Raw genomic sequence first — 27285 nt, 5'->3', positions numbered from 1 at the left:
CTCGTGAGGTTTATTGTCGCGTAATCCCATCATTAATGTGATAAATGCAATATCAGAACTTGTGTTGGGAAGAACCAAGTTTCAATCCATTCCTTCTTTTAAACTTCCGTGCATGGAAAACAAATTGAAATTATGACATATTCACAAACTTGAATTTGAGACCACTCATCCCGGAGTGATTACCTTAGCCACAGTGAGATCACTCGGAGACCAATATAATGTTTACACAGGTATGCAAATAAAATCAAATGATTTATTTAAAAAACTACCAAAATACACAGTGCCTACTGTACGAAAAAGTCAATTGCACAGCTAAGATTAGTTGCGAAGAATATTTCTCATGCTGGACAAAACTACAGTTCTGTATTTCCGCTCCAATTCCATCATGTAGGGAATCCATTCGGAAATGACAAATCCATCCAAAGCATTTTCCTGCAAAAATAATGGAGACTGAAGACAAGTTGTGCGGTAAACGATTTCTCCAAACAGCTGGAATTTTAGTTGAAACCGTTCAGACAGGTACACAATATCTTTCATAGGCTGAAACGCCTTTCAATGTGTTGAAGTGTATAGTCTACTTTTTGATAAGGTGAAACTAACTTTGAGAAATACTTGAAGGTCCTGTCTTTGTCTGTGGATCAAGATTTTCTGGCGCAGATGTTTCATTATGCTTACACAAACGTACACCTGAAAAGCAATAAAAACATTTCAAAAAACTAGATCTCTCATTCCTTGACGCTCATGTTATAGCAGTGATTCTTTCCCATGTCGGCGCCGCTATGAACGAATCAACCCTTTGTAGAATGGATAAGATACTGCAATAGCCAACTTTCTCTTCATGAACAAACTATGATTACTGAAAAGGTGGACATCGAACTGTAGGCTACGTAACGTAAGCAATTTATTTTTAGAAGCCTAACAGTAGGCTATAATACACAATTACACATTTAGCATAAATGTTGGTTTATGAATCCTTGCAGTTCAGTAACATGCTTTGTGACACTTGATATTTTCTAGTCTGGTGTTGGATACTAAGCTAGGCTACATGTTAAGAAACATACAATTCTAAGACGGTCACCGTTTTCAGGCTTGGAGGAAGATCTTTTTATTACAAAAATTCAGCAAATATTTTGGATATTTTTACCAAGAATTAAGAGGAACCGTATTTTCGATGAAGCTACATTGCCAGGAAGAGGGTGCGTAGTCGCACAAATATTTTCTGCTTAACCAGTCCAGAATTTGAGGTAGCCTAACACATGCAATTGGTCAGATGAAACGAAATAAAGCGCCTGGTGAAGATAATATCACGCCTGACCTAATTAAAGATGCAGAAGAAACAATTTCATCACCTCTTGCCAATCTGTTTACGGAATGCATTAAAACGACAAATTCCTTTCAACTGGAAGAATGCTATCATCATTCATCATACTTCTTCATAAGAAGGGAGACCAAAAAGACTTGGGAAACTATCGTCCGATAAGTCTTCTTCCAACATTTACAAACTTTTTACCCGAGTAAACATATACAACCAAGCAACCACACGGCATTTAACATAATCCGTTAAAATTGAACATAAATTATAAACTACAAACGTTTTCGGCCATACACATTACACACGTCAGCCCTTATCAAGTAACAAAAAAAATAACTGCTGATCATATCTACAATGAAAATGAATAACTGATCTAAACACTGAATTGAAAAACGAAATGCAAAATGAAACGGCAGAGCATAGGAGAAAGGCACATCACATGGCGTTTAAATTACACGAGGCAAAGACGCATTATATAACGCATCAAGAAAAGACGTTGAGTAAATAAGAAGCGCCTCAGACAAACAACTGTGTATTGAGGCGAGGATTGTATGATTTTATTAGCTAAGCCTCGTGGATTTTAGTGTCGAATTCGGTGGAACATTTACGCATAATTCCAAACGACTCCAAGGATGGTTTGTTATTAGAACATGTTTGGCAATCGAATATGTGATCTTTAATGGCACTTTGCTTGTTCAAATTAGTTAAATCTAAGTGCTCCCTCACTCTCGTGGCCAAATGCCGCGTAGACATACCGATGTATGTACAATTCGCGTCATGCGAACAAGTGAACTTGTACACGACATTTGAACACAAGTAGGAGGGAGTCCCAGATTGGAGCTGAAAATAATAGCCAACTTTAAACGTTTTATACACAGGAACAATATCCACGTTGAACTTCATTTTGATAAAACTTGACATATTACTGACAAAGCGTCTCGATGCTTTACCCACAAAGGGAACTGTAAGAAAGTTTTTCCATTCACGCTCGTCCGCTTGAGAGTGCGTAGAACGTGAAATTTGTTTTTATTAATTTTAATTTCGACATCGAGAAAGGGAATGGTCTGGTTGGCTTTTTCTACCGTGAAAGTTATATTAGGATGTTGCGAGTTGTATGTCCTTCTACCTACAAATCTGGATTAATTAAATGCCTGCTCGAGCGAGCACAAGATATTTGCTCTAATTTTGATAATTTTAATATTGAAGTCAATCGTTTGCGGTTGTCACGATTTCTTTCTATCTCTTACCAGAAAAAAGACTTGGAAAGATTCAATGACGTAGTTTAATGGGTTATAACCGAAAAGCAGTCAATTAAATGTCGAATGGTTCTACTAGTGAGATGATAATCTAACTTCTTGAAGGACTTTAACGAACGGCTTCTCAAATAACTCTAATTTCGAACACAATTTATATCAGCACCAATTCTCATCTACTTGTATTCGATTACTTCAACTCTCAATCAACAATAATTTCTGCACCAACTACCAATCCGCAACTCATAACACAACTCTCATAATAATACAACTCCCATCATCACATAATCAACTCATCTGTTTCTTCAACAAATGATGGCAAATCTGGACGTCTAACTTGCGCCACAATAACATCTCGAGCATTATCATTAGTAGAATTAGATCGCTCACCAATGTCCAGCTTTTGTCTTTCTAATTCAAGTTTTAATTTTTCCAATTCATATTGCGCTCTTCTTTCTTCTGCTTCGCGTTGCGCCCGATTCTCTTCGGCTTCTGCTTCGCGCTGTGCCCGCTTCTCTTCTGCTTCAGCTTCACACTGTGCTCGTTTTTCTTCAGCCTCAGCTTCAAGTTCTGCTTTCCTTATTTCACGAGCAGCTCTTCTATCTTCTCTTTCGTCAGCTTCTCGCTGAGCTTTTTGGTCCATTATCTTGTGATACTCTTCCATCACAAACTGAGACTTCTCATTACCAGTCAGCCCCATTCGTTCAGCCATGCTCCCTAAGTCTTCAATCATCTCATGTTTGACAGTATCCGCCATCTTGACAGCTTGTTGTTAATTTATTGTTCTTTCAATAGATCTTTCGGTATTCTTCGGTTTTTCGGTTAATTCCCATTAAACTACGTCATTGAATCTTTCCAAGTCTTTTTTCTGGTAAGAGATAGAAAGAAATCGTGACATTCTGGGGGCTCGTCCGGGAAGGAGGTGTTTCCGATGTAGGAAGATGGGTCATCTTGCTCGCCGATGCACTGAAGTTGTTGAGGACGATGGAAACTTTCACAGTAAACGTGACAACGGTCTTATTTTATTGCGAACAACTACCCCACATGGTTTTTCAATAAGGTGCTGAGGGGGTTTTTGGATTCACGTTCTACGCACTCTCAAGCGGACGAGCGTGAATGGAAAAACTTTCTTACAGTTCCCTTTGTGGGTAAAGCATCGAGACGCTTTGTCAGTAATATGTCAAGTTTTATCAAAATGAAGTTCAACGTGGATACTGTTCCTGTGTATAAATCGTTCAAAGTTGGCTATTATTTTCAGCTTAAATCTGGGACTCCCTCCTACTTGTGTTCAAATGTCGTGTACAAGTTCGCATGACGCGAATTGTACATACATTAGGGTGGTTCAAAAAAAAACTTTTTTTGTAAATGTTAATGTCTCACCCTAAAATATTGTTACCATTGATGAGAAAATGACATATGTGAATTTTCATTAAGATTGGTTGATATTTAGAGGTTGCTACCGGGGTTCAAAGTTTTGTCGTTTGCCCCCATTTTAACGTTTCGAGAGGATATGATATGATACGGTACAGTAAAAAATACGGTACAGTGCCATGGTATATTGCAAGAAAAATACAGTTTAATAATTACTATATAGTCTGTTTATAAACTCATGTGTCTGTATTAAGAATTATACTAACTGGTGTACATGTACGAATTATGCGACTTTGTATAAGGTAAAGGTGAGTCCCATACTTGAATACAAGCATCGAGGTTCTCATTATACTAAGCCTTCAGCACTAACGAGAGTAGGGTGGCCAGTTCCTTTCTCTCGGCCGCCTTTACTTCAGCAACTACGTCCACCCAATATATTACACCCTGGGTAGAGGTGGGCGGTGTTTGTCAACAACCAGTATAAGCCCGGAGTCAAACCAGGATTGCATAATTGGAAAGCGAGCGCGTCACCGCTGCGACTTTGTATACTTGTGTTTAAAATTCAGAGACTAAATTGGACATTCATGAACAACTTTAGAATACAACAAATAAACTACATGTACAAATGTACATGATGTAAACTAATATACATAGTACATACATACAGGAATTATTGCGCGAGGGTCTTTCTACTGCAGTCTGGATATCGCTGACGGTGATCGGCGACGACACGCAAAAGATACTGTTTTTGTTCTTCGTCACACGTGTGTATTGTGTTGTATTCCGTGATCAACGCCACTCCACGCTCGGCAATGTCATTTACAACCTTCATTTCACTCACAATTGCTCTCGCTCTTTGATACGCGTCATTGGTCTTCCAGTTATCTGGGTCTATCTCCAAAAATGATGAAGACAAATTCAGAACCTTAAAAAATCTGTTTGTATTTGATGTAACAAAATCAATGAATGACCATTTTATTTGAAAACCAAAGAGTTGTTGTATTTGGCCTGCCGTCATATTCACGAGATAGTTCTCGAGACAATATTTCCATGTGTGATGAGTCGTTCGACTGGTCCGGACATTCTACTCTTCAAGCGTTTTCAAATGAAATGGTCATTCATTGCTAAAGATGATGTACAATGTGCGTGAACTGACGACGAGGCTTTAAAGCATGTGACAGACGTAGCAGATGCCATAAGAACCTTCGCTAATGAAAATTGTTAATACAGCAACATTGTGACGACTACAGAGCTCCTTGAGTTGACCATCATATTCTTGGGTAGAGTTCCTCTTCGTGGCATCAAAATCATGGCTCCTGGTGCCTTTCATGGTGGATGGCGAAAGCCACCTATGCACTCAAAGTTGGGATGTACCGAAAACAGTACACGTTGACTAAAAGGGAGGATGTCGCTTTGCGCAATATCTGTGTGTTTGTTATGAGAGTGTACGTGAAAGCTTGGTTTCTCACCCCATCGCCGATTCTTGCACTATCTCAGGATCTCGCATTTCTCAACAACTTGATCAGTACAAGGATATTCATTCAAAGATGGCAAAGGCCGCAGTGAACAAGATGTTGCGTCATTTGTGGTACCTGGGAGAGGAGCTAAACGCGTTGGCATTCTTTGATAATTCTGTATCATCAGACACTAAACGGAAGATGATGACTCCAATAAAGACATGTGACGAAGGAGTACAGCCTAGTAAAGAAGCTGTAATTGGCCACAAAGAAATTGCAGACAAAAGTTTGGAAGATTTTGCTACATCAAATACAAACCGATTTTAAGGCCCTGAATTTGTCTTCATCATTTTTGGAGATAGACCCAGATAACTGGGAAACCAATGACGCGTATCAAAGAGCGAGAGCAATTGTGAGTGAAATGAAGGTTGTAAATGACATTGCCGAGCGTGGAGTGGCGTTGATCACGGAATACAACACATTACACACATGTGACAAAGAACAAAAACAGTATCTTTTGCGCGTCGTCGCTGATCACCGATATCCAGACAGACTGTAGTAGAAAGACCCTCGCGCAATAATTCCTATATGTACGTACTAAACAATAAAAACTATTAATACTACAAAAAGTGCTCAATGCCAAGCAAAAAGCCAAGCACAGCGAATTAAATCAAATATAGTTATTACTCTTTAAACTCTTGACAGCCTGTTTTAATCTAAAAGGAGAACCTTCTGATGATTACCCTTTTAGGGTGAAACAGGCTGTGCCTTTCTCCTATGCTCTGCCGTTTCATTTTGCATTTCGTTTTTCAATTCAGTGTTTAGATCAGTTATTCATTTTCATTGTAGATATGATAAGCAGTTATTTTTTTTTGTTACTTGATAAGGGCTGGCGTGTGTATGGCCGAAAACGTTTGTAGCTTATAGTTTATGTTCAATTTTAATGGATTATGTTAAATGCCGTGTGGTTGCTTGGTTGTATATTAGGGTTGTTCAAAAAAACACTTTTTTGTCACAACACACACACACTTTTTTGTCACAAACACACACAAATTTGTCAAAAACACATACAATGTATATGTTTATGGTTGAAGAAAGTGACCTCTTTACCAAAATTGTTTTACCCGAGTAATTACCAACAGAATTGCTAAAGATTTGGACTACCACCAACCGAGAGAACAAGCAGGTTTTAGGGAAGGGTTTTCAACCATGGACCACTTGCATACTATCAACCAATTAATTGAAAAAACAAACGAATATAACATCCCACTCTGCCTTGGACTAATAGATTATAAAAAAGCGTTTGACTCTGTTGAAACATCAGCTGTCATTTCAGCACTCGAAAAACAGGGAATTGACCAATCATACACTCAACTTCTCAAAAACATTTAGACATCGGCAGCAATATTCTTTTGGACGGAGCGACTATCGAAAAAGTTGATCACTATATATCTCTTGGCCAAAAAAATACAACCAACTCCAATAAAGAAGATGAAATCAAAAGAAGAATATCACTTGGATGGCAAGCCTTCGGAAGAGCAAGTTCGATATTTAAGTCAAAACTGTCTCTTTCTCTCAAAAAACAAGTCTACGATCAATGCATCCTTCCAACCGCTACATATGGTGCAGAAACTTGGAACCTTACAAAGAAATTAACACTTAAACTAAGAACTATGCAGAGAGCACATGAACAAATCATGATGGGTTTAACATGGCGAGATAAAAAGATTGCCGAATGGATCAGAAATCAAACGAAATTAAGAGATATAAAAAGCACAATCAAGAAACTAAAATGGTCCTGGGCAGGTCATATAGCAAGATATCAGGACAATAGATGGACTAAAAAATTAACAACATGGACACCGCGAGAAACCAAAAGAAAGAAAGGAAAACCAAAAGTGAGATGGAGGGACGGCATTGACAAACAATGCAATACAACCAATTGGTACCAACTAGCACATAATCATGTAAATTGGCATGAAAAGGGGAAGGCTTACTCTCTGCAGTGGGCTCTCACTGGCTGAAAATGATGATGATGAACACATGATTAGTTCAAAACAATTTAACCTCAAAACCAACCAGTCCCAGAACGGCTGAAAAGTAATGGTCACCTACCATTCAAAATGTTGGTTAAAAAACCGGTGTACAAGCAATCAAGCATGGCTTTGGCTACGGCATTTTATAATTATTCAGCATCCACACACGCTTTAGGAACAAGTCTTACACCTCTTAGTGGTGCGAGTGCGAACACTCAGGGTTAAGAATCCCTGCTTTAGCCGAAACTATTGAACAGCATCTGGCAAAACTGAAATTGGATGATTTAGTTTCAAAACGTGAACTAATAAGAGTATTAGACAACACTTAAATATACACTGGGCGTATAATTAATTATTTGAAATAGCCTACTGTAGTAAAGCCAGATACTAGCTTCTTACTTGAAAATCAGTTCCCATAGTGACCACTGTGCAGATATAGTGTGTGATCTGTGTCCATGTAAGATAATTCCAAAAGCACTGAGACAACCAATGCTGTGATATCTGGGAAGGAGTATACCCGCTCATGCGAAAAGCTGAATAGACCGATGGCAACTCTGCCTGCAGATTAAATTACGAGCACAGCATTACAAACAAGAATATTATCACAAGAGCAATACTGCAACAATGGTATTAATGTGCAGTATCTGAAGTAGGTTACATTGCGCATGTCCTACCTGCAAAATCAGTTCAAAGTGGTGACCAGAGTAACAATAGAGAGGTGGCATGCCGCTAGAACGCATTTGATCCGATAAATGAACCTACAACAACAAGTATTCTAAATCGCATATTCTTAACTAGAAATCAATTTTTGACGTATTTGGACTAATGTCGGCGGGTGAAGATTTACATTTATTGTAAGTAGATGAAAACCAAGATAGCCAATCTTTGTATTCACCTTTAAAAACATGTCTTTAAGTGCTTTGCCACACAAATTAATACAGTGAAATTAAAATAAGTTTTCACAAGCGACAGTTGATAAATTGAGGGAAGCTTTATGGTCTGACTGAAAAATTCTGGTTGGAAGTTTTATTCTGGTAGTTCGCATACTTGTAAAGGCTTTGAACTACTAACGCAGTATCGATCACCGAGTTTGACAGAATGATGTTTCTACACGCTGTTGCCTGTGAAACAACCCATGGTGCCACTGACTGGAAAAAAGTCCTTGGAACACTGTTCCAGCGCACACATCAAAGATTAAATTATTGTTGTTTAATTTGGGCCTTTTCTTCGCAAAATCGCACACCTATCCAACTGAGCTATCTGTGTGGAGTTTATCAATGAATAAAAGAAAGTCATAAAAAACTGATACTAACGCTGGCGTGAAGTCTCGCCGGCCACACATAACCAGACACAAGAAGTTCTGTGATTTTCGTGAGGAAGGAATTAGTTCTCTCTTTGTTTCCGGCCATGATTAAGAAGATCGTGCTGGCGAACCAGTCATGGCAAGGGTAAGGTTTCGACACCAATTCTGAAACAACAAACGTTAGAAAAAAACGCCCAGCAAACGCCAAGCAGATGTTGTAGGCTGATTTTTTTGTCGTAGGCCTGTCCAGGTTTACGGCCCGTAGTTGAAAATTTAGAATAAGTACACGGGAAGACAAAGAAGCCAACTTTCGTGTCCACCTTTAGGCGTGCCTTAGTGTCCTGCCAAAAACACAGCCGCATGGGCTGATAAAAAAAAAGCAACATAACGAGGCACGGTATAAGTTTACTAAACGCGAAAGGACCGAAAGTACGACCTTTCTATGAAATATATCAGTAGGAGTGACGTGTCGGTAGCAGACAATCGCCATTCGGCGCCACACTCGTCAGTAACCCAATGACACGTACATAGCGCAATTCAATATAAAAACAGAAATAAGGATTGGAGTTTAACTAATATTGTTCGGGCTCATGACAAAAGGAATGAAATTAAAACTGTAAAAGCTGCTGAAATATCACATAAGTTAATAATAATGTATGTTTACTGTTTATATATCTAACGCTGTTATCTGCAATCACAGACGGACAATGAATTGGTCAGAGCGTTTTACAAGACAGATATTTCAAAGCAGCCGTATGGAGGCGCAGATGAGACCAAAGTCCATCCATTCCGTCAACGCTGCAAAGTGCTAAAAGGAATGAAATTTGGTAGTATTTTTTATGAGGGCTTTGGTATGCGCCAACAGGGTGTCAGCTCTACATCCAATAACACAGAGCGACCCACCAAACGGTAACACTAAGCCATCGAGCAGAAAACGCAATGTTATAAATTCCCCTCCTTACGTATATGACATTTTCTACAACCTTCAGAATGAAATATGACCGCTCTAACACTCCTGAGAGGGTCATACGTAGTGTAGTCAGCCGTGCGGAATTTTGACTGTTAGAATCGCGCAAGGGCACCGAGCAGAAAAAAATTAAGGATGTGATCAAAACAGTAACATATATTATTTCTGATAACACCTTTTTATTTCTTATTTGGCAACGCCGCTATTTCTGACGTGATGCAAAGCTTGCAAGTGCCACGTGAAAGGTTTCAGTTTTCAGCTGTATTCCACATTATTTCATTCAAAGGTAAAGCTTTCATTATTTTTTTAAAGCAATCAAGTTGACTAAAATTTTTACTGTAAGCCATTATAGGTTAGTGGCTAGAATATACATAAAAACAGTGATTTTTTTTGCAGCCTAGTGATATTTTAGATGACAAATCATGCCATTTGCATATATCTAAATAAAAGGAGTTACAGTGAAACATTTCAGCAAGTCTACTTACAGTACAGGACCCAGCATTCAATAAAAGGCAAGTTAAATGAGCTTTTAAAGCTGGATAATAATAATAATGCTTGTTTTTATATAGCGCTATATCCATCGCTGAATACGTTGCACCTCAGAGCTTTACAAAGCAGACAGTGTCAATGTAGCCGTATAGAGGCGCAACTGAGTAACATTATTACTCGAATCCATTCCATAGCTCAGTGCCAAGCAGAAATTAGTTAATAATAACTGATGTAAGTTAGTCATGTACTGGTAGCCTAAATGTTGTCCAAAATTTGCTTTTGCGTATGTGAGTTCTATCAAATTTGCCATGCACTTGTGCAAGTATACTGCATTGCTTTCAGATTTTTCTTGCGGTGCGGGCGCAGTGTGACATTTTCAGATTTTTGTGCGGTGCGGGCGCAGTGTGCGGGCAGACATTTGCAGTGCGGTGAGGGCAGCGGATAGATTTTTCCTACCCGCGATATCACTAGTCATATGCTTGTTGATCAGACCCTTTTTTGTCGTATCACGGCTTACGCCCGATGGATGAACAATTGAACATTTACGTTAAGTGGACGAAAAGGCAAGGAAGCCAATCTTCGTGTCCACCTTCAGGCATGCCTGTGTCTTGCAGGAGACACAGTCGCATGCTCTTGAGCGGTGTCGAATCAACGCCTCTTTCGAGTGTCGTACCAAGACCGTAAACAAACCCTTATCCCATCCTTCTCAATAATTAAATGAAACTATTTAACACAGTTTCATTTTGTCATTAAAAAATGTGAAAACAACGTTAATTCAAGCAAAAGTCTTACTGAGTGCATGTGAATATGTTTGTTGTTGAGCCAGGAACTGAGAACAGGATTTGATGACCGCCATTAAATTGTTGACAGCAGCTTCCGTGTTCGACTTCAATGCATTGACCTGTTTCCCATAGCGAACCGACATTTTCACACCGGCTGTGACGACAGGAAGGTTGAGACTGGCAGAATTCTCCTTTGTTGTTTTGGCTGTAAAAAACAGAGTTGTCAATCCGATTGCTTCCCATGCACTGTATGGGAAGAAAAAATATTATCAAGGTGAGTTTTGTTCAATGAAATATACTAGACTTCATATAAAATTGACTACACGTCTACCTTAGTGAACACTGAACAGGCAATATCTAATCTATAGCATTCACAAAATAGACGTATTGGCAGCGCAACGTGACCCTATGCGGTGATTTTATAGTCAGTTAGTTTCTTTACATAATGTTTGCCTTTCCCAACGTAGTTAATTAGTTATTGATTATTCCGCAAACGTTATGCAAAACACAACACTCTTACCCCATCCTGCCTTCTTCTTAAACACTCTCTCCTCTGGCATTCTCTCTTGCGCTAAAACCGCTTTTTCCAACAACTCCGCAACTATCCCGCCGCGTACTGTGCTGGAATGGGAAGACATAGTCTTGATAAATGTAGACCTGAGTTGGTCTAACCACTGTCTGTTCTTGTCCACTGATTTCGTCTTCAACAAAAATCTGCTCAAAGGACTCTCTGTAAAAAAAGTAATAGGCTAATACTAGGTATAGCGGTATGATCAAATTTCAGTGAGATTAAATGTTCGACATTCTATCCACTTCGACTATACAAGCTTTGTTCATCTGTAAATCTTCAACTTAACACTTTGGAACAGTTAATAGAAAATTATTTCTGCAGACCAGAGAATTTTTTCATGAATTTTTTTTTTTTGGTAAACCGAAAATTTAGCTCTACGGTTAGGAGCCGCAGCAGTTAAACCAAAATTAGGCTAAGTATCTTTGCAAAAGATCTTTCACGGTTATTTTTGATAAATTATTTTTTGCAACCACAATGTATACAACAATCATGTCGTTTTGAAGGTTGTTCAATATTCAACTCTTCAAATATCCACTGGTACAACCGTATAACACCTATAGCGCACAGGTTACAGGTATACTGAGAAAGGCTGGAAAAACTGACCACAAAAAAGCTTGCATACAGTTGACGTAATTACGCACCTTTTTTCATGGAAGATTGTACTGGAGCGGTTGGGAGGTAATCTTTGGGAAGAGGGAGCTGGTGGAAGAGTGGCCATGGATACAAGACCTTTCCACGAGATACGTTATGTGGAGGCAAACTAGCCAACGTTCTGGTTGGTAGGTTCCGCTCTTTATCCCCACCGAGTGTCAGTGTGCGAACCAAAAGGTGGTTCCTCTCAATCGAAAGTTGGTCGACGATAATTTCACTGAAAAGTTCAACAATTTTGCGATACAACGATGTCACAAGACGGTTATGCAACGGAGGGCAGGAATACACTTACCCTTCATACGTTTGGTTGCTTTTCTGCTGCTCAAGCAAGACGTTCTGTATGTTGTACTGAGTCTCAAGCAACAGCCAAGAATCAAGATTGCAAGCCATGACAGTGAGAAGACTGTAAGAATGAATTAAAATAGTAATAAATGGGAACATTTAGTACTATCTTGCGGATATTTTTTATTTAAAATCCTAAAGAACAGCAACTTCGCAGAACAATACGCATTCATATGTGACAATAAAAGAAAACTACGAAAGAGCAAAAGTGCTTTCGAAATACTTCAAGGTTACAATATGAGGCATCATAATGAAAATTCGATGTAATTTTGTTCTTGAAGTGCCTTAGCTTTCAAAAATTGTTCTGAATCACGTATCTACGTCATCACATAAATAATACATGCAATCCAAGTTTTTCTTTTTGTATGCTTTATGAATAATGAACGTTTTTGGTCATTGAACAATTTTAAATAAGTTAGTCTGTTTATTTTTAGGTGCACGATTTTTTTCAGTTATCACACTAAGGCTGTTAAAAAACACCATTTTCAAAATTTCAACTTTATCCGAAGAGGTTCGGTGCAGAATAGTAGAACCCGATCTTGAAATTGACATTACACGACGCACATTAAACCATTGCTTAGACTGAGTATTGCGTAAGTTTTTTTAGACAACACCAAACACAAATAATCCAATGGGGGTTGCACTGAAAATCAGAAAAAATATTTTGGTCAACCCTGAGAACAACTTTTGCTTCAAAAATAGATCGGATATGAAACAAATTCGTGCATTCAACTAAAATCACGAGGCATTAACAATGCGACGCCAAGGGCTTTAAGCTTAGTAGCCTACCTCAAACCAAACATCATGGATTGTTCGCAGTTGAACAGTGCGTGGAGTTTCGCGTTGGAATTGATCATAACAAGCCTATCGATAAGATCCTGTGATTTCAGCACGAAAAGAAAATCAATCACTCGCGCAAGTGTAAAAAGTTAGAAATTAGTTATTTAATCTATTGAAATTATAGAGCTTCGGTAGAGAGTTTGTCTTGTTGTGTCATCAGCATCCGAAGCCGAAAAACGAAACCAGATTTAATATATTACGTTTACTTTCACAAACGTTTTAGTGACGTTTTGTTAAAAAATAAATGTAAATATGTTAAATCTGGTTGCAAAAACGTTTTAGTTACGTTTTGTTAAAAAATAACCTAAATATGTTAAATTTATAGACATTAGTAGGCTGCTTTTACAATTTTATGTGGTAATAAATTTGAAAAAAACACAGGCTAAAACGGCGTTCTCGTTATAATATTCAGTACTTATAAAAATTTGCTACACAAAGGTGAAAATACCGGTAGGCTACATGAAATCTGCTTTTACTATAACAGTGCTAAAGAAATGAAGTTTGCTGCTTTGTGTGTATCCAACATGTTTTACATAAACAAAACAATAGATTAGGTAGGCTATATGTTGGTTCAGTACAACAATAAATTCATGATAGATTTCGTCCAGTTGTTGCAAACAAACATTGCGTTACTCTATCGGGATAGGAGTCATACAGAGCATAAAATACTGTACGTGAATAGAACTCACCACAGGAGATTGGGGAACTTCTCTATAGGAATATGAACTCTTGTTAGGTAACACTACCCCAGAAAATATTTCATGCACAGCTGGGTAAGAGCCCAATAGGTTGACCAAGCCAGTGAAGGACTGAGTAATGAAAAGAAAACATTTTTTTATGTTGGTATTTTAGCTCTATCGCGAGAGCAGTGGCCGTCCGGTCATGTCATTGTCTCTCCATTTGGCAGGTATGAGTTCGATTCCAGGTTGGGTCATGGCCGAGGTATTAAAATGGTACAAACTTCTCTTTTGCGTAAAGCAGTCAGAATAAACCGAGAGTAATAATGTAGTAACATCGCAATAGAATCGTAAATTTAAAAAGTGCAGTCGTCTGAGCACCTTTGCAGTTGTTGAGCAACACTAATTGCTGCTCAACAACTAGCTTAATTAACAAATCATAACGATATCATTTAATAATTATTAATAAATCATATCGTTATTATAATTTTAGGCAGCCAGAGTAAGACCGATGGTAAAAATAGGTATGTTTTGTAAATGCTTACATTCTTGATTTAAATCTTTAGTATAAACTACTTTGTTTGACCAATACACACAGAAAAAATTATTAAAACTGAACCTTGTGAACAGATCTGTCGATAGGGTTGAGCGGATAAGGACGGGGCGCCGTCATGCGGATTTCGTCAGTGGCGCATTCGAGGTTGGTCCATACCTCTCCAACGATAGCGCGCAGAAAACCAGCATTTGATAATGCTACAACACGAAACACAACCAACTGAGTACAAATCGAAAGAAGTATTTGTACTACAATAGGCTACTTATAATAACGAGCAATAAGAATAAGCATTCGTTCATTTGGGTGGTGAAAACACTGCGGATATTCCATGGGAAGCACAAGTTTCAAGTGCGGACAGGAGCAAACGATGAAGCATCTACTCGATTGCCCTATTCTAAAAACAACATGCTCTGCATAGGATTTAGCCGAGATCAACGATAGAGCAAGAGCTTGCGTGGTGTTCTGGGCTGCGGGCGTGTGTGGCACACGAAGAAGGACATGATCTTGCCAGCAAATGATTCGATCAACCTAATGTTAAAACTTTAAAAACATGTATCAAAATAGGTACGTACCTGTTATACCAGCAGCGGTGGCAGCCACCTGCGTGACCATGACGCCGTAACCAAACTTCTCACATTTGCTGACCTAGGAAAAAAATTAGGAAATTTCGACGCTTTGAGATCACAAAACTTTAAACTTAAGAAATTACTGAACTTACAAAAAAAGGCCAAATTTATTGGAAAACATTTCGTAAATAAAACAGCGGACTTAATTATACTATGAAAATATTTTAATTACATTGAAGGAAAACATCGTTTCAAACCCCAAACTGTACAGTGTACACGCATATTTACATAGCGAAATTATTGCTATGCAAAACACCACATACCAGAGGGCGGCAACATTTACCTGCAGCTTTTTGGTGTATCGTGAATGCATGTAGGTCACACATTCACCAATGGCTCCAGTTTGTTGCAAAAGCAATAAGCCCTGAAACACGACAGGGATTCAACAAGGTTGATTTCCTGTTACAATTTCAATTCAAACTAGCGCTGTCCGCGTCACATTGATACGACACTCTGTACAAAGTTAGTTCTCACAGCAATAAAAATGAACAAAAGACTAAATTTTGCATTTGAGAGCATTTCAAACAATAAACTTAAAGAGTTAATTTATGAAAGGAAATAATAACGTAGCAAACAGTACAAAGTGGTGGAACTAAACAACTTTGATAAATGGCTTACGTCAATAAAAAAAAGTCATCATATACCGTCATAAAGTTAAAAATACCTTGTGATTTATGGGAAATATCTGAATTCTTTATGTGTGCTTTCCACTACAGTAGAAGTAGCATTTTAATATAGCCACATTCACTTTACCGTTGTCAAATCTTCTTAAACTGCCAGTATTTGGTATATATATTTACTGTACATATGCTTTGTTGAGTTAATTTTTAGACTGTGAAATGATTATAGTACAAAAATGATAACATGGCCATTGTGGATTAAACGAAGATTCAACAACTTCAGTGTTTTGGTTACAACACTGCCCAACATTAAACATGGTGATAGGCTTAAACTTAACGAAGAGAAAATTATGTAATTGCTGCGGTACTACTATACCTTTGGAGTAGCTGCAAAATTAAGCAGATTATCTAGCAAATTTTCTTCCCAAATCTGAATCTTTTGCGAACTTGCTTGTGTCGGAGAACTTTGCTCGTCCACATCATCGTGCTCTATATCGCCCTCCAGCCGTTGCAAAACTTGCACATCGTTACGTCTTTCGTGTGCCTAGTTTAAACATTAAAACAGTGCCCGTCTTTTTGTATAAATTTGTGTTATTATCAAGAATACAACAAATTTACAATTGCGTTACCGTACTGTTTTTATTTGCATTATTTCACTTCTTTTTATTGTGGTTTCGTCTACCCAGTTTTACATTTTTTTGCAATCACTATGGAATAAAGCTTTTTCCACCAGCCTATCCTTCTTCCACTGCATATAAATAAATATCAAATATGTTGTAGTCTGCTGCTAGAAAACGCAAAGGAAAATTTCAAAACACTTGTTTCACGTTTTAAGGCGTCACTTAATACAATTCGCCCAGGGCCCGCACTCTTTCTCACTCTTTTCTAGATAATAACATTCCTTCCACATTTCCGCGCGTTTGAGAACTTAGTAAAAACTGAGCAGCGATAGCAGAACCGATACAGCAAATCAAAGTACAACAACGTAGGTATTCACTTACGTTCACCACGTACGTATTATTTCGCATTACGTATTAATTCACTTCACCACGTACGTATTATTTCGCATTACGTATTAATTCACTTCACCACGTACGTAATCAAACAACGTAGGATCTTACGATAACAAAAGAACATTAAGATCAAAAAGTCATCACTTAAACTTTCTACATACATGTCGCCAAGCAGAAGCTATCCCACTGTGCAGCTGGTAACCAAACAGTAGCAGAAGCCCCTCACATGTGTTGTACATCTGGCGGCATATGAACACGTAGGCGCACGTCACTGGATAGCTTGGAGGGGTTGACGAATTGGTGTTTGGTAATTTTCCCAACAGTGTCTTCTGCGCAAACTCAGCAATCACATGCGCTGCCGACAACCTAAAACATTGATAAAATTTAAATCAACAACGATTAAACGTATTTTTAAATCATAAGGACATTGGAGATAAGAACGCGAAGTGAATAATAAATCCTTTACGAAGCCAGGGCCGAAATGGGATATCAAACTAATCTATTGTCGGCTGCATAGCCGTGGTAAGAGTGCATGGCCTGTGCGATATCCTGATCTGATCAGTTCGACACCGCTCCAGAGCACGCGACTGAGCCTCGGAAATGACATGTGACCTCCAAAATAATTCGAAAAAGCTTATTCAACGTCTCTTTACTGTTTCCAGCTGTCTGTTGGGTTGCAACCGAAATTTTGCAGATTTTTGTGTGATGGCAAATCATAGGCCTGCTCTGAAAGTGAAACGTATAGATATTTTACTACGTAGTTCTAATACAACTATAGCTCGACTACAACTTTTACACAAACAATTACGAGATAAAACAAAATCACTGTCGATCTGCCGTAACACCGACTTTTTATCACTTTGGTGAGATCGCATGAGGAGTTTCCTTCCCGAGCATGTCGAAGCCAAGCAGGCGAGTATCTCAGCCACGTGCAACATCGTCGCCTCACTAGCCCGTGCAGCAGAGTCACCTGAAAGTTGAAGTGAGCAAAGATAAATTTCTTATTGGCTTTCAAAATTCAAACACTCATCTTGTGGTTGTTGAAGCAGACGGCCAAAGCATGACTCTTACTGGGTTGCGGTTAATGAAGGCCAGTCGTGTTTTTTCATCTCTTGTCAACTTAAATATTAGCCGATTAAATACGGGATCATTATTTTCTTTCTGCATTCATACAATGTCTCAATGTGTTAAAAAACGACAACGTTTTACAATGTTTCTGCTTTCGTTTTCGGAAACAAATTACCTAGCCAGGTCTTGATTGGAAGTAACAAGGTTTCCACAACTTCGACACCGACACAAGATTCAACAAAAGCGTCCGACACACAAAGACTACAGACAGCCTGCAGATAAAATGACATAAGTTTAAGTTTACACAGAGGGATCCCACCCATTTAAGTTTGTCCAATGTTTTTTTTTACTATATGAAAAGAAAAAATATAAAAATATTGCAACAGAAACTTTATATTCCACAACTTACACCACACAATACCATTTTAACCTCTTTTCTAACCCTCGGCGGGGGCCTACGTCCGTCTAGAGACAAAGCCATTTTTAGTTTATTGACAGTTTTTCGGCTATTTCAAACAATAGATTACCTTAAAATTACAAATTAGTTAGATTAAAATACTGTTGGGAGATGAGACATGGGGGGAATGAGATATGAAGGTACTAAATATGAGGGGACAACAAAACAACAGACACGAGGGGAATACCTTTGCCGGCTTAATGTAAACTCCACCAATCCTTTACAATATAACCTTTAACAAAGAATAGCACACAAGTTTAATCAGTACATTACTGTAAAATAAAGTAAATGTTGCAAACTGTTTTTATCTCACCTTTCCAACCAAGGCGGCTGGCTCGTAGATTTTGTGACCTGGTTTTGGTTTGTATTTTGCTAAGCTCAGAAGCTGAGAATTGATATGAAACAGTGAAAACAACTAATTAAGTTTTACGAACAATCACCCAACATGCAGAAACTAAACTCAAAGTTCAAAACGTTTAAAAAATTATAGTGCCCACATTCAACTTCCTATTTAGTGCTAAAGTTCGGTTTCACTATAGTATATAATTACTAATTTTAATTTGATTTTATTGAAGAAACATAGTCTACAGCGCAACTTGTAAAACTTTGAATGAATTTCACACAAACTTCACAACAAATACCGTACTTCGTACAATTACAGGATAAAATATTTACAGCTTCCCAGGTAAAAGCAGGATCATTGATCAGACTACCTGTTCGTGAAATGATAACAGGCATTGCTCACCTTGATGCATGACGTAAGAATGTTTTGGATTGTGATTGGTTGAGATGAACCATCAACTGATAGTGGGAAGAGGTCACGCCCACCTGTGAAACAAAATTTACAAATAATCGCAAGGATCATGAACAATAGTAGTAGTCCAGTTTTAATCCGGTGATGTCCCCGTTATTAAGGGTGGCCGCATTCACCTCCAAGTGCCGCAATCGCCTTCACACCCTTCCTCCACAGCGATCTGTCTAACGCGTCCTCTCTTGTCAAGCCCATCTTGCTGCCTTCCTCCTCAACTTGCCTTTTCCACGTTTTCTTAGGTCATCCTTGTTTTCTACGACCCTCCACTTGTAACTCCAGTGCTCTTCTCAAAGCATCATTTTTATCCCTTCTCAAAACATGCCCATACCACCTCACTCCATTCGCTTTCACAAACTTATCAACATTCCCATTCAACTCAAGCAAGTTCATAAGTTCTTCGGTATTCCTTTTGTCCATCAGCTTCACACCACACATTGCTCTCACCATCGCTCTCTCAGTTCTTCTTAAAATCGCAAATTCGTTTTCCTGTAAGCACCATGTCTCACTTCCGTACAGCATTGCAGATTTCACACAACTAGTATAAATTCTTTCTCTCATTTTCAACGGAAATCTTCTACCACACAACAACTCTCAACACTCTCTCAATTTCACCCAACCAAACCTTACTTTTGCAGTCACTGCCGCTTCACAACCACAACTGACATTCAATCGATTATTGAGCGTATATCAAGCTACATTGCCAAACAGATCTAAATCCTAATTGTGATTAAAATACCTGAATAGAGAAGCAGCCTTGTTACAAATGACAAGGAGTGACAGAAGTAGGTGTACTGGATTTCTTTCGGTGAGTAAATCATTCTAAAAGTTAAAATACAATCATTACTTCAATAAAACAGGGGGGATTAATGCGAATTAAAGCATTAGTGTGAATGAAACATAATTTAAGTTCCATAAAAATTTGTGAGTGAATGAATTGCTAGTACAAGAATTATTGTTTAATTTCGATCAAAATTCAAATAAAAGCTGCCTTGCAATTTACGTGTTTGCAGCAACACAAATATACCAACCCAGACAGCAAAATAATCTGCAGACGTTGAATCAATGAATGTAAAAATGACGGATTTTGCTGTCCGGGAAAATAAGTTCAAACGCTTCCGAATCGATTTCTTTGCATACAATTACAAAGCAGGCTTCTTGTGAGTATAAATTTTTCCAGCAGATAAAACCTCGACCGAAAGGTGCTACTTTAAGAAAAAATCTATATTCCTGTGCAGACATGGACGTTTATATTGACACCACATAGCCTAACACACGTTTTTCTTTCGTGTCATTGGAACAAAGTTCCTTATACTTTCCAATAATTGTTTGTTGCTTTACCGTCTCTCTGTTTTATCGAGTGAATGTCGCGGTGAAGATTTCTTTTGCTTCACACTTTCCTCACAAAAGGTTAAACATTGTGAAACAGATTCCGCCACTAATGGTCTGTAAAAAAAAGTATTGTTATTTAGAATAAAAGAATTTGCCTGCAACACATATTCCATAACTTTAAACTTCCTGAAGTTTTTTTTTTTTTTTAGAATCACGTGATCTCGCTTGTTTGGTAAACAATAAGGATACCTGAATTTTTCATCCAATCTTCTTATGACAGTGGCTCTGCTGTAATTGCCATGTAGCCATCTACGAAACCAATGCGCCTTGGTGTCAATCAATGAAAGAAAATGTAAAGCCGAGATCCTCCTCTCGTTATCTCTGTGAGCTTCAATCAAATAAACAAAGTAATTAGAATAAAGATTTAACAACCTGCAAAACAAATGTAAATAGTTTTCTACACATCATTTAAGATAGCGGTCCCCAAACTATTTTCTATCACGGGCAGGTATTAAAATGAAAATGGCCTCGCGGACCGGCGATAGGAAAAACGAAGTTTGACATTTAGGCTATTTTCATAGGTCTAATTTTTTTAGCGGTTAAAACACATTTCAAATTATTAGTAAGCTACATAGGCTAGTACCGATCTTGACTTTTGAAGAGCTGTTAAAACTGTACCAGTAGGCTAATACTGACCGTATTCTTTAACTTTATTTTCTGAAACCATACGTTCGCAGTGCCACCCGAGAGATGACAACATGAGAAGGAGCAAGAGAAAATATTTTGTAAAAATGTAGGCCTACAAAATTTTAATTCAGACTTTAAAGTTTTACGGTAAACATGTTAAAGCAAAAATTTGAAAGATCTCAGGATTTTGAAATATTCTTAATTGCAACGACTTTGATGGCAAGAGCAGTTTGATGAGAACAGTCAAACATTTGATGATAGATATAGATCAGGTAAAGGAAGTCATGACATGCGATGCGACAAAAAAGCAAGGTGGAGTTGAAAAATGCCAAAGAACATCAAATGTTTGGGCAGAGATTGTACCTAATGCAGAAGATCGTGCTCAATGTAAACATTAGAACTGAAATGTCATAGGTCAACCAAGGTCAAAATGAGAACAACACATGGTTTCTATAAAAACCCAAGTTATAAAAGAAAGCTTCAGTGATGTCGAGCAATGTTACGAAAAGACAAGCCTTTGTGTGGACTGCAGAACTTGACGATGTTTACAAGGTCAAACTATTAAAAAAAACATCATGTGCTGAGACAGCAAGTCACAGAACAAACCTGAGTTCAAGTGAACACTAAGCAAAGTTAATGTGCTGTCCACAATTACTTCTAAGAAGCTTTCAGGGTATCGAACCCAGATTAATGGAACTTCTCTTTGAAATTCATTCATCAGACGTATTCTGCAAAAACAAAAAATATATAACTGACATAATTGAATTGCACTATATTATATATACATTAAAAAGCAAAATGTCCGTAATCATGACATCAAAAATACATAAAAGTGACATCACTGGTACAGGGGTAAGTAAATTCAACAAGATAATTACTGTAGCCTAGTGAAAAAAATCTTTTAAATTGAAATCAATTTCCGGTTATATATATTGCAACAACATTAGCCTAAACCAGCGTTCCCAATAGAAAACATTTTTTGATAAATAATGGACATGGACCTATTTATCTTCAGGATAGATAAGGCTTGTTAGAAACTTAACCTTGACAGTGCATTACACAGACGGATAAATACAATTGTTGAAAAGATTCACAATCAATTAGTTTCAGTTCATTGTAAACAAAGTACCGTAGTGAACTAAAATGAAGAATGCTGAAAAAATGTAAAATAAAAACTTGGCACTTTATGATTTAGGCTTTGAAACACTCTTTTTGAAATTTTGTTGCAGTTATTCAACAAATGCATGAAAAGCACTTTAATAAAGTAAACTGTTGATTTAAAGGCATAGGTTTCAACATCTTTCAAAAAGAAAGAAGATAAACTAACGAACCTTTTCAACACTTGCACGACAAGTGGTTCAGTGACATCCAGCGACTCAGAAAGCAGTGGCAAGTGAGAATGTGATTTGAACCACTGGACGAGATGCTCCGTTAAGCACGTGTAAGTTTCTCTGGTTATTTGGCAATTGGACACTGCAATCACATTAAATAACCATAAAATTTATACAAAGCAATCACACATGAATATAGCATTTCAAATCGCTGGTGACAACTCATAGTAAATTTCTATTTTAAGAACCACCACCCAACCCAAGAAATTTGTCAGTTGAGGGAAAAGCTTGTACCATGTGCAGGAAAGCTATACTTTGCTCGAGTTTAATGGCCAACCTAAATGTTAGTCAAATAATATTCATTTGAACAAGTGTTTTCAATGCAATATTGGGACTAATTCTGTCATATGAAATGCTAAAGCTAAGAACTTAACTTACGCTTTGTCGTAATGTTGTAGGTTAGTCATAAAATAGTTTTCAACTGAACAATCCAAATCGTGACAAAACGTCATCGTATTTACCAGCAAACATTTTAGCATGAAAACTGAGGGCAGTGTGAGAAATGTAAGAATCACTGTCGGCCAGTGCATCCATGAGTGATACACGCAGATGCAACCAACTTTCACTAGCCATCACATCTGAAGGAGGAACTTGGCATAACCGAGACAGTGCTTCTCGTCGTACATTGAGAGGTTGCCTTACATCAAGCTCTTGGGCAATACTGTGGAATTGTGCCTACGAAAAAACAATAGATAAAAAATGTCAACATAATTGTATAAGTCGATTTCGGACGTTTCTGTCCCAAAGTACTTTGCGCTGAGTATTTTGTTTGCCATAAATGAGTTCTGTGTTGTAGGAAAACCCCAGACACTTTGGCCTGTGTACTAAGTTGTAGCTTCAGACTGGTTTCGCTCGTAGCTGTAAAGTTTCTTTTATTAAGTCGTTAAATTCTTTTATAGAAGTTTTGTTCGAAGTTAAGTTTTTCTAGTTTAGCTTATTACATTTGAGGTTCTGCAAATTCTCAGATGATCTAAGCCAATATTATTTGTGTGTCTGAATGTGTGGTACAACAGTAATGCTTCCAGAACATATACTGGCTGTCCAAGTGTCCATGATTATGATGTGTTGCAAAGGAGGATCACTCGTCTTCACACCCAGCTGGTTGACGCTGCCTGTTACATGTATTTTATTTTTGCACATATATAAGTGTGCCATTTCCAAATCAAAGTATCAAGTGTTTTTCTGTTTTTTGTTGTTTTTTTTCATTCAGCAGTAGGTTATCAACAAAAAAATGTTCAAAGTATTATAATGTACTTGTATATAGTATAATAGTTTTTGCATACAACAAAATTGAAAGGTAATGCTTAGCACAATTTTGTTTTAAAAAAAAAAAAGTTTTTATTTCACAACCTGACTCATGAAAAAGATTCCTTGATTAAAGGAAGAGCCAAAGGAAGAGCCTCCTTCACTGAAAACCGAACGCATCCGCTTGCTCAATTGACTTTCTGTGTCTTCATCACTTGAAGCACTGTTATGCTCTTCCTCCAGACCACGAAGCAAAGCATTTACAGCTGAAGATGTAGCATTGCACAATTCTTGCGTAACAGAGGAAAAGCTGATCAAAATAATAACAACTTATATAACACACTTCATCCATACTAAGCATGAAAAAGGAAGTTCTCAGCTGCAATACATAATTGACAACAGGCCTGGAAAAAAATAGGGAATCCGGGAATGACATCCCCCGGAAATTTGTCGGTTGCCAGAAAATTTTTACCGTAAGAATCACGTTACTTATAACGTCTTTCATTCACCGTCATCGTCATTTGCTGACACGTTGCAGTTCCGACACTGATTCATATCAATGCGTATTTATGATCTCCAACTTGTACCGTACCTCAGAGCTGAACATGTTCTTAGCTAAATTGCACAAATATATTGCAGTAGTCCGCCCGAAAGCGTCGTAAAAAGCATGGAAATTGGGAAGTGTCATTGAAAAAATTCGAAATGTTTGCAAAGGTACAAAAACATCCATAAATAAAAAAATAAAATAAAGACAAATTAGCGACGAGCTGCTCAAGCACTGGAATAGGCCACCAGTCTTCGAAATTAGCATATTTTTATTTCGGCAGAAATGTAGCCGAGGCCAATCGGCAAAAGTTGAAATTGCCTTGGCAATTGCTGTGAACATTTATTACGAAAAGATTGTCCCAAAACAAGAAGCGAAAAATACACTAGAATAGTCTATCACGACCGCATTGTTTGATTTATAGTGATGCAATAATACCAAAAGTAGCGAGCAACGCGATACGCACGCTGTTACGGTAATTCACGATAACTCACGGGGAGTAAGTTAATTTTGGGTTGATTCAACGTTCGAGTCAGCACAAATCGATTTAATTTTCCAGCGGGTTATGTAGCGTAGCAACAATGCCCAATAGGAAATTTACGTTTGTTTTACATTAATTCGACATCTAGCGACGTTGAATTATCATAAAACAACGTTAATTGCTCAACCAGGTACCGGTAACAAATTAATAGGTCCCTGCGAGAAGATTGCCTCGATTTACGTATAAGCTAACATAATTTTGGCACAATTGGGACACTGCGAGCAACACAAAATCTGTTTGATAAAAAATTTCTATGAATATATTTAATAAAGAATAATAGCATCTTTTCAATAATGATAAAGAACTTGTCAGAATCGGTATCATCAGATGCTGCATCAGCAGGACGAGATAACGGAAAGCGGGGAGCAATAAGGAGTAGATGCTTACAATAATTTGCCATCTACTGGCCAGCATTAAATCAATGCAAATAGGGTGACATTTCTATAAAAGATTCAATTCTCCCAGCTGGGCACGTGTCTAATCGCCGACGAAGTAGGAAGTAACCCAAATAAAACATCTAGCAATAGTAAGATTGAATCAACATCCTAGTCCGGTGTAGTCTAAGAAAATTAGTTTTTTTTTTGTAATCTTGTGGTCCTTACAAGCGCTCGTGTGGCTTCGGCATTTTCATTGCCTACGCTAATGCGCCATTCATGCATCTGCGTCGGCAACACTAATTTTGAAGACTGGGCCACACACACATTTATATGCCTATATCGCTTTTCGTAATTGGTTTTGTCATCCATGCGCATTGCACAATGCACATACTATCAACCCGTTCGAGCATAAAGTGTTGTTATTATCAACTTGTCAAGTACGTAACAAGCGGCTCGTGATGTCGTATTGTTTCATGACATTCACACGGTGGTCGGTGAGTCAGTGGATCTAATTTGTAAGCATGCGGCGACTAATTTATTAAGCCTATTATTGTTCCAATTTATTCCGATCAAAGTGGGCACATCAGGCACAAACAGTGCGCCAACTGCGCCATGCCTGCTTACGAATAAAATACGATGCCAAGACTGTTTAGTGTTTATTGAAACTATGCAGCTACAGATGGCCGTGGCGTCTAAATATTTTTTGCGTGAGGCTGTTCGTCGGAAAACGTGTAAATCGTGTAATTATGACGTCATTATCGTGATTGTAAGCCGCGGAAAATTTTTTTGCTAAAAAACAGATTCCCGGGAAGCTAAACATTTTTTCCAGCCCTGACAAACTGGCCAATCAATAAAGAATAAGTTTCAAAACTATGTGGCCTATCGTTTAAAAAAACGTATGAATAGTCATATGGGTAGTACTGTACCGTACCGGTACCAATTTTGTTTACCAGTCACAAAACCTAAAAACTTAACATGGTAATGGTATTACTGATATAGCATGAACGCTGGATGAATATAAAAAACAAGTACATTTTTGAATCAAGTACGCGTTCAGTAACTGCTTGAACAAGTGTCTCTTGCTGCATAGTCTTGCTCGGCTTGTTAGAAAAACTTGATGTTTCTATCTCTTCATCGACCAAAGAGCCCACTCCACTCTCAATACATCCTCGTATATATTTCACCAACGCATATCTGCATTTGAAACATTACTGTTGAAAAATAAAGCTTGTCTAATACCAAAATCACACATTTACACACACTTTGCTGTCAATCATCTCTTTATAGTACCGCAAAGTATATATATACACTTACTTATGAAAATTTTCATCTGTCTCCTCCAAGTGTAAAATAGCATCTTCTGCAACTTCGACAGATCTAGTTGATCTTTTCAGAGCAGGCTTGATATTTTTCAAAAGTTGGTGAAGCCCAGTCAATATGTCTTCTTCAATGTCAGTCATATTAACAATACAATTGAATTGAGTGCAGCATGCCTAGATTTTATGTCAAAATTCAGGGATAAACTAAAAACTAGTAAATATTACAATAAATGAAGTGTCATGCAGTATATGATAATCTAAAGTTTCTAAGCTTTGTGTTTAGTTCATATTACCATGATTTTTATTTTTTTATATTGTAGTTTGATATCGTTATACCATTTTGATGTGCAAACATCGACATAACAAAACAAAAAAGTTGTTTGATACTATTGATTCTTTTCTTTTAAATATTGATAAATATTACATAGTAGAATTTAAAGATATTGCAGTCAACAAAAGAAATTTATGCTCTTGTAATTCTAGAACTTATATATACACCCCTCATACTCAGTCAAGACACTTTGTTTCAATTAGCCATGAAACAATAAAGTTAAAAGTAAATAGAAATATGTAAAACAATAAACACGACTAGAATTTTGTATCACTTTGATTTTGTAGCACTTTGCATTGACATTTTGAAAAAACGCATT

The 27285-nt window shown here is 37.6% G+C and overlaps 1 protein-coding gene across 1 annotated transcript; it reads right to left on the bottom strand.

The window, feature by feature from the left end:
• Window positions 1-6: 6 nt before the first annotated feature.
• LOC145768176 (protein broad-minded-like) lies at window positions 7-26776 on the bottom strand. The gene is made up of 29 exons (XM_082579652.1): window positions 26631-26776; window positions 26349-26510; window positions 23960-24164; window positions 23071-23284; window positions 22550-22691; window positions 21825-21946; window positions 20781-20919; window positions 20541-20645; window positions 19939-20021; window positions 19137-19219; window positions 18705-18776; window positions 18110-18206; window positions 17716-17836; window positions 17028-17232; window positions 16230-16397; window positions 15517-15597; window positions 15180-15252; window positions 14671-14804; window positions 14064-14183; window positions 13324-13412; window positions 12485-12595; window positions 12183-12409; window positions 11491-11700; window positions 10981-11175; window positions 8743-8897; window positions 8104-8187; window positions 7829-7987; window positions 601-687; window positions 7-432 (listed from the first exon to the last, which is right to left on the bottom strand). Exons 1-29 carry the CDS (start codon window positions 26774-26776, stop codon window positions 319-321), a joined length of 3903 nt encoding a protein of 1300 aa, XP_082435778.1. The 3' UTR covers window positions 7-318.
• Between the last annotated feature and the right edge of the window lie 509 nt (window positions 26777-27285).

Source organism: Aplidium turbinatum, chromosome 4 (assembly GCF_918807975.1).
Source record: "Aplidium turbinatum chromosome 4, kaAplTurb1.1, whole genome shotgun sequence".
In the NCBI taxonomy this organism is placed as follows: Eukaryota; Metazoa; Chordata; class Ascidiacea; order Aplousobranchia; family Polyclinidae; genus Aplidium; species Aplidium turbinatum.
Note: the sequence above shows the minus strand (reverse complement) of the source record. Positions and strands in the feature narration are given on the sequence as shown.

Excerpts from the sequence above, each read along its gene's own strand:
- LOC145768176 (XM_082579652.1), bottom strand. The coding sequence starts at position 26,776 with ATGACTGACATTGAAGAAGACATATTGACTGGGCTTCACCAACTTTTG. Across the intron at positions 21,947-22,549 it reads GTCGTGCAAGTGTTGAAAAG|AATACGTCTGATGAATGAAT; the intron begins GTTCGTTAGTTT and ends TTGTTTTTGCAG. Across the intron at positions 20,022-20,540 it reads CTCGATAAAACAGAGAGACG|AATGATTTACTCACCGAAAG; the intron begins GTAAAGCAACAA and ends TTTAACTTTTAG.